The sequence below is a fragment of the Aulonocara sp. 'chitande type north' Nkhata Bay genome, linkage group LG7 (assembly GCF_057382095.1).
Source record: "Aulonocara sp. 'chitande type north' Nkhata Bay isolate Kocher_YH1m ecotype deep benthic linkage group LG7, A_spYH_male_GT1.1, whole genome shotgun sequence".
In the NCBI taxonomy this organism is placed as follows: Eukaryota; Metazoa; Chordata; class Actinopteri; order Cichliformes; family Cichlidae; genus Aulonocara; species Aulonocara sp. 'chitande type north' Nkhata Bay.
In genome coordinates, this window is record NC_141350.1 from 41487459 (window position 1) to 41496273 (window position 8815).

Here is an 8815-nt window from a genome sequence, read left to right on the forward strand (position 1 = left end):
ACAGTCAGTTCTGGAGTTGTGGTTGAAGACAAGGCTATACAAATACAGGCCATTTACCATTTACAAGGACGACGGAAAGAAAGAGGAGGTTTGAGTGGAAAGACGTGTGCTTGCCAGACAACTGTGCCTTGCTCGTCTTGCTGCAGGCGAGAAGCTCATCATAATACTGACTGCTGTTAGCATAGCACAGCCAAATTTCTTGCCAACCCGACAGACAAGTTGCACAGTGAGTACTGTCGATGCCGGGGTTTGACTTTCCACATTCATTGTTCTTTTTAGTTATTTAGGAGCAAAATCATTGAGAACAATAACTGGTAGGAGGCTTGGCTTGACCTAATTTAAAGGTCTCCTACTGTGCAACATAATGAAGGCCTCTTTTTTTGTATACGCAGTCTACAATTTACAGAGAGGACAGGAAAACTGTAGGACCCCATGTACAAGCCATGATAGCAGACATAAAACTAGTTGACAATTCTGCAAATAAAAGCCTTTGGACAAAGTTGGTCTTCAGAATTTGTCAGAAACCTTTTTTTTTAAAGAGTTGGAGGGAAGGGACAAGTACTAAGATATGAGCTGGTAACAACCTTGCATCCTTTTGTTTTATACATACCTTTGAAGCTTTAAAATGAACTTGCAGCTTGGAGAATATTTCTTAAATATTACAAAATGAGACACAAGATAAATGAAGTCACAGGAAGAGTTGGGAAAAGTTTACATTTATATATTGAATGTCTTCCTATCAACACGAAAACAAGAAAATAGAAAAACTGAGAACCTTACAAGCGATTCAACTAGTCTGCAGAAGTGAACACCTGGCACATCACAGATCAATGACACGATAAAGGCAGACTTGTAGAAGAATGGGAGAAATCATAAAACGCGTGAAAGGGAAAACTACCCTTGCCAAAGCATCTCAGTTAGATATAGGCTGCTCCAAAACTGAACACTTAGTGACAGCGTTGCATATCGGAGCTCTGACTACAGTCTGATGCAAGCTTGATTAAAAATAATTTACAAATTCTAGATATTATCCCACTTACACCAGACTAGGCTTAAGTGGAAGTGACAAATAATGTCTTTGAGATGAAAACAGTGGAATTTATAAACTTGTGTTTGCATTGAAATCATTGAGAAAGGTGGGAGAAAAGTGACTAGTCTTGTGTTCTAATCAATGAATTTAGGACTGTTTTTGGAAAAAGTCTGCATACAGTGCTTGATGGCGTGTTTTGTGTTGTCTTATAGACGTATGTATAAAAAAACCCCAAAATGACCAGGAATCTAGGTAAGACATTTATTATGATTTATAAACATAGTTGTGAGTCACCTATGAAAGGAGATACGCCTTCAAACATTATCTTCAAGTGTTTCGGAATACGCACAGGAAACATTTGCTGCATCGATCTGTACAGTACAGTTCAAGGTAGGTTTGCATTTCTGTGGCTTTTAACAATATCGGAGAAACTTTAAGAAAAGAGTGCAAAAACAAGAGGGAAAAGAAACAACAACACAGCAGATGATACTTAAGTACTGCAACATCTCCCAAACAAGACAGAAGCAGCACAGAAGCCTTGTACAAACTGTATAATTATATATTTTTAGTTGTCACATTCACATTAAATGGCTAATATCAGTCAATGACAACAAGGAATAGCTGGCAGAATTTAAGAGCATCACTTAAGACTAGCTAAAGAGGCTGTTCCACAATGCTTTTTTCTGATTAATTAAAAAGAAATAACATAAGAAATGTGATCTGGTCATTTAATCTGGTCCACTACGATCAAAATCATTTACATTCATTTAACTACCTCGTTTATTGTCAAAAGCAGCAAAAGGCACTTGAGTGCAAAAGTGAATTTACAGTAATTTGTAGAATGTGGCACATTTCCCTTTGGGGTAGCTGCCTAGTGCATGGAAAACAAACCCAGCAAGGCAGTTCTGGAAAAGCAATGCTAAAGCAAAAACATAAAGAGCCCACCATATTGTTTTTAGGGGATTTCTCATGTTTAACCCCCCCCCCCCCCCAAAAAAACAAAAAAATAAAAAACAAAACAACAAGTCAGTCTTGTAGTGTGTGCCCATTCTTATTCATCAGAATCAAACAAGAAAGGAAGTAATTATTATAATTAGAAAAGACTTTACACTTTCCTTAAAAACTGGCTGCATTCACCGGCACACGTCAAGCTGTTATACTCTGCAAACGCAGCCTTCACTTACTGTTAATAACCTTAATATTGGAGTCACTCAGTTTTCTGCTTGCTTCATAAAAAGGCACACTATGGAGTGAAGAGGCAATCTGTGCAAAGTCTAACAACTACTGTTTAAAAGATTTTGCACACAACCTGAGACGTTCAAAAACCAATGTCAACATTGTGGAAAAATTACTACTATAAGCTTATGTTTTGTATTAAGTGCCATTTTACTGCCGTGTACTCCTGTACACGTAAGATGAGTGTTATCCCTGTTTTAAAACATTCAGAATATTTTACTCCCTTTGTTTAATGCAAAAGTGGCATTTTGACTGGACAATGCACACAGTGGTTTCTGTCGATAAACTCTTCTCAGGCTTTCTATTCAACTTTTTGATTGATTGAAGACAATTTTCTCTGAAGGAAAACTTCAACGTGTGGCCATATCTTATTGGTTTCTGTCCCAGAGAAGGTCTCTAGCACACCTTTACTCCTGGAGGGTAAAAACAAACAAAACAAATCAGATTTCAATAACAGCATTTGAACTTGGAAATCCATGTACATCTATTAATCAGCTGGCAATGCTCCTAAACTTCAGAACAAGTTATTTTAAACATTAAATCTGCATCTTCTTCTATTCTCAGTCTGTTATTATCTGTACTTCCTGCAAATGACAGACTTTTAGGCAATGTGGTTATAGTGGAAAGTGGGACACTGGATAAAAGCATCTCTGTGGTTTAAGGAAACAGTCATACATTTTCCTGGCCCAGAAACAGAACATAAGATCCATGAATTTTCCTGCCTGTGTTTTAAGCTTTCAAGATAAATATTTATACATCTGTCACCTGATTTAATAAAGAGAAAATGCGATGCAGTGTTGGCTAGGGCTGCTGGAATGTGGTTCTTATGCATTTTCTTCAGTCATGCAAACAGCTTTGAAGAATACGCAGGGATGAAAAGGTCATGGTTCAATATTTTTGACTTTTAGCTGGACCCTTGGTGAGTATTAGAGAGATTTTTGCATATACTGCTGGCACTAAGTTTTAAGGTATCTGCGGTGCTCTACCTGTAGTATTCTAAGACGGGCTCCGTCTGGGTTTCGTAAGACTTCAATCGCCGTGTCACCGTCTCTGGTTTGTCATCGTCCCTCTGGAAAAGAGGCTCCCCTGTGTCATCATCAAAGCCCTGCAGAGATAAAAGAAATCTGTCTTAATGCTGATCTTTTGTGCATGTTTACTATGTGCTGCAAAGGAGGGTTTTAGTTACTTCTTTTACATACTGGCTCTTTAATAATGAGATATATTAGGCAATAAATGTTGGAACATAAAAAATATGAGACATGTTGGAACAGAGTAGAAATCATCTTACTAATCCACAACCGTTTGTAGGGTTTGATCAGTGTTGAATGAAACGTGACAGAGACATCAGTGTCAAGGGGCTGCCTTCAGTTCATTTCCCATGTTGCCAAGCACATTTCTGACTTTAAGAATTTGAAAGCTACAAAGATTGCTGCAGGCTGGCTTCTTTACTTTCCAAAACCTCACAGGATGCTTTTTCCCCCCTTGCAGTGATCTGGGAGCATTACTAGAAGGTGGCTAGTGTAAACAAGTCTGCATCTGTGCTGAAAGCACTGCGAGGCTTTGAGCTACAGCGACTTCTACTAAAAACACAGATTTACAAAAACGTGAACCACAAGCTATTAGTCAGGAATGATAATAATAGTGTGAAAGGCAGACGCTGTGTCTCAGCTCTACCCAGTGAACTTGACCAGCGCCCCAAATCTACCCATTTGACGTGCTCAGATATGCAACCTGTCCGTTTCTGTGGGGCTTACAAAGGTTACGTTTCTCTCACACTCTTTTCTTGCAACTCTCAAGGCTTTTTATAATCTCCTGCCTTAGGTTAATGTTTAGTTACCCTTCATCTTCTACCTGTGAACTAAAAAGGAAACAAAAACAACCCTTCACATATATAAAATATCCTCAACTGAACTAAAACTATTCATCTCACATTTCTCTGGAACTGAAAGGTTGACATTTATCTGGATAAATGTTGTTTATTTGTTAAGAAGTAGTTGATGTTCTATTAGGAACTTGAATTTCTGAATTTCATTCTCATTTCAGACAGACATTTGTTGCTAATGAACCTGTACAATTTGACCTTCAACATGATTTTTTTGATTAAAGTGTATTAATGCAATTAGTTTTTATTTTAACAGCACACTTTTTTTTTTTGATCGGTTACACTTCCAAACTCTTTACAATATTTTATGACCGTCAGAGGATTGAGAGGACTCTAGATATATTCAACACCTCTGCTCCATGACACCATCTAAACATCAACTTTTACCAGCTGCGTCCATTATAGGATCAGTCACCCTGTTATACATTTCAGGAGGGTAGACTGTAATAAAAAGGGCTCGGACAGTTCCAGGAATATGACAGTGTCTTTAGTTTACTCAGACAGCAGACACAGTCCCAGAAGGGTACGTCTGAGGTCAAGAGGGAGCACTGTAAACATGCTGTCCACAATTCTGCAAGAAATTAATGATTTACATGGTGAAAGAATTAGCTGCCTCAAGCAATTCCAGTTGATTGAGGCAGTAAGTTAAACTCGGAAATCTGACATGAGAGAGTAAGTATTATATTAAAGGCTCTCAGTGTGTTTACCATTACTCTTAGGAGAGTTACCAAATATGCAAAGTGAGGGAATATCTCTTGGAAGATTGGTATTCATCCTTCCAGCATATTTCCAAAGACATGCTGAAGTCATTCTGGTAGCATGTGGTGGCCAAATACCTTACTAAGATTTATACTGGAGTTTTTCCTGTAATCTGGTATCCTTTACTCTGAATTTCCACATCTTTATTGAGCAAATATATACATTCATGAAAATTTGAGAAACCTGAATGGCCTCATGTCCTGTTCGCATCACTATGTGGTCCAGATCGTCAACTAAATTTTAATATTAAACAAAGATAATGTGAGTAAATACAAAATGCAGTTTTTAAATGATTACTTCTGTCATTAAGGAAAAGAAAAAAGCTATCCAAACGTACCTGGCCCTGTGCGAAAAAGTGAAAGCTTCCCCAAAAACCCAATAACTTGGCAGCAATCAAGCTTTCACAATGGCCGGTAACAAGTCTTTCACATCACTGTGGCTCACTGTTCTTAGCAGAATTGCTTTAATTCAGTCACATTGGAGGGTTTGGGCATGAATGGCCTGTTTAAGGTCATGCCAAGACATCTCAATCGGATTCAAATCTAGACTTTGACTGGGCTGCTCCAAAACCTTTTATTTTTTGGTACAGTGATAGACATTCACAGGTGGAGTTGCTGGTGCGTTTTGAATCATTGTCATGCTGCATAACCCAAGTGCGCTTGAGTTTCACAAACTGATGGGCAGACGTTCAATTCATGGTTCTATCAGTTACAGCCCCAGACATCACTAACACCATGTCTGTTTATTTTTATGAAATGCTGCATTACGGTAGTAATAATGGGGCGATCGTGGCTCAAGAGTTGGGAGTTCGCCTTGTAATCGGAAGGTTGCCGGTTCGAGCCCCGGCTTGGACAGTCTTGGTCGTTGTGTCCTTGGGCAAGACGCTTCACCCGTTGCCTACTGGTGGTGGTCAGAAGGCCTGGTGGCACCTGTGTCCGGCAGCCTCGCCTCTGTCAGTGCGCCCCAGGGTGGCTGTGGCTACAATGTAGCTTGCCATCACCAGTGTGTGAATGGGTGGATGACTGGATATGTAAAGTGCTTTGGGGTCCTTAGGGACTAGTAAAGCGTTATATAAATACAGGTCATTTACCATAATAAAACTTAAATTGGTCCGACTATCTGAAACTTAAGATTTTTGCAATTATGTGTGCAAAGCTGGGCTAAATACGGTATAAAACATCTAATAGAAACTAAATCAGGGAGTGATAGGAAAGGGATATTTACAGGGACTTTAGGCGGGTTGAAATCTGTGTTGTATACTCTGCCACTCGGAAGGTGAGTCCAACGTGAAGTGAACCTTTGCTTGATGGTCTGGAAAGGTACATTGAGGTTAATAACTGTGTCCAAGGTGTAGACAACATCCAGAGCTTCTGCTTGGGACACTGTACGAGGAAAACCTGGTGAAAGAGACAGAGGAAATCTAGGCAAAGCAAAAAAGGAATCAAGGTTGGTGCGATCAATGCCAGTAATTTAATTAAAGTCTAAGTCTTTCCTTCAGTGTTACATCTATTTTTTTATAGAACAAATTCAACAATTCCTAACTAGAAATGCTGATAATATGATCGCCTACCACTCATTTTACCAGATGAACCGAGTGCTGATGCAAAGTTGTGAAAACTTACCATCGAGCAGCCAGCTGCCGCCATCTATTGCCCTCAGGTCATTCAGGATGAGACGAGACATGACGTCATCAGGTACCAGCTGACCCTGATCAATACAGGACTTCATTAGCAGCCCCAGCTCTGAAACAAACAGGAGAGGAAAACAAAAAACAAACAACACATGAGACAGAGAAAGGAAGAATGTTTGTGTTAGAAAATGTACAATTTTCCCTTCGTGCCTCAATTTTTAATCCATACTTCATAAAGCCAACACGGATACCACATCAACATTTGGCTGCATGTGCCTGACAAAGAAGCCTAATAACATGCATCTACACCAGAAAACCTGTTTTATGTTTCAGCTATTCTAACACTTCCAGTGTTTGCAGTGTCTCCATCATTATAAACAGTGTGTGTAGCTACTCAGTGACACACAGATGTTAGATGTACAAAGACAAGCTATGCTGAATTACAAGGTAAAAAACATAAAATGATGCAAATACCATAGCATATTTACACTTAATATGCAAAAAGTGGTATAGTGTATAATACAAATTGAAGAGGTTAAAGCGAAAGCCTTTTTTCTATTACTTCCACTTTAATTGGCCAGAGTCCATCAGAGGAAAGGAATTTCCTGACAAGCCTCTTTATTCTAAGCGGATTTAATGAAGAAGCAGAATGCGTTGGGGGATCGCTTGATCAAATAAAAAGTCTGACTTTTAAAAATGCGAGCAGTCACACTGCATAAAAACTGCTTTGATTGGCAGATGCTCAAGTGAATTAAGTTAAGCCTGCACGTCTGCACTCTGTATGTTTTAGGCTTTCCCAGTATAACTAACGGTTAAAGCACGATTACACATCGCACACTCCAAATCAACCAACATGGGATTCTCTTCATGCAGCTGTAAAAACAGACCTTTTTTTTTCCCTTCAAATGTGTAACTCCTCCTTTCATGAAGCAAAAGTTCACGGCTATCTTATCTTTACAGCTCTCAGCCACATCCAAGGTGATATTGAGCAGTAGCGGGCCTTCCTCCAAGGTCCAGGTAACTCTGGCGCAAATGTTTGCAGTATAAACCTGACAACGCTGACCTTGATTAGAGAAGACACAACATGTTTAAATTGTATCCTATGTTTAGTATTTCACAGACAGATAAAAATCACACTGTTGTAGGCGTGGACTCTTATCAGAATATTGCAGAAAAGCTGCCTTGTTTCGTTTTTAAGTTCGCACTTTGTGCGTAACGACCAGCTGTGGCTTTAAGCGAAATAAGCTTGATAAATACTAAGTTAAATCTTTCAGTTTGACACGTAAACTCCTGAAAGCTTTTGCAATGCCTTAGCGTGTCCTCCCTCTCGAGCTAAAACTATCTTACCGGTCTGCGCGTTTATGTTGGCTCTCAAAATGTCCCCACTGGAAATGTGCTTCAGTCCAAAAGTTTTGGTAATGCGCCCAGACACCGTTCCTTTCCCCGACCCCGGGGGTCCCATGATGACAGCACGGATAACTCTTGGCAGCACCATGTCCAAGCGAGTTTGAACTGACTTTTATCGAGTAACAACAAGTGTTCCCTTCTCATGAAACGCAGAGCAGATCCACTCTCCCTTCTCCTTGCAAAACTGCACAACGCAAGAAAGAGTGGGCGCGTCTTAAGCAGCTAGTTTGAACTCGGTGGACTTTTTATGTTGCGCAGCGCTTGCACAAAGAGGAGGAAGAGGAGGAGAAGGATGATGAGAACTACAATCAGCGGGCTCAGGGCCAGCCAGAGAGAGGAGGTTAGATGATGCACCCCTCAGACGACGGACACCGAGCAAAATGAGCTCCTTTCTCCTGCGTGCTGAGAAACTTACCCCCACCCCCCATTTAAACACTGCGCTTTACCGGACATGTATTTATTGTATAACACGTTATATAATTTGTCTACTGGTCGAATAAATAGCTTGCTGGCAAGGTGGCGGTGTTTAATCCTGTATGAGCCGATCCCTTGTGTAGGGGATTGGCTAGCTGGCAGCCCAGGCACGCTAGGTTGGACGACGACTCGTTTGCTTCCTCACACTAATCTTTAAAAAAAATAACGTGGGACTTTTCAAATAATTAAATTATATTAGCAGAAATGGTACGACTGGTTGTTTTCCTTACTTTGTTGTCTGTTAACGAAAAATAATTTCGAAAATGCTATCGTAATTTAATTTTGTTTAATTTCTGTTTATTAAAGAAAGACTGTAGGCCAAACCAGAAATTCGTATTTTTGCTGTTTGTTTACACTTTTTATGAGATTTGTGCCTTTAATTTGTGCGTCATTTAGC

At 39.7% G+C, this 8815-nt stretch overlaps 1 protein-coding gene across 1 annotated transcript; it reads right to left on the reverse strand.

Moving 5' to 3' along the window:
* Nucleotides 1-1277: 1277 nt before the first annotated feature.
* On the reverse strand, nt 1278-8350 carry ak3 (adenylate kinase 3). The gene is made up of 5 exons (XM_086300440.1): nt 7885-8350; nt 6530-6649; nt 6132-6304; nt 3253-3371; nt 1278-2679 (listed from the first exon to the last, which is right to left on the reverse strand). Exons 1-5 carry the CDS (start codon nt 8030-8032, stop codon nt 2568-2570), a joined length of 672 nt encoding a protein of 223 aa, XP_086156566.1. The 5' UTR covers nt 8033-8350; the 3' UTR covers nt 1278-2567.
* Between the last annotated feature and the right edge of the window lie 465 nt (nt 8351-8815).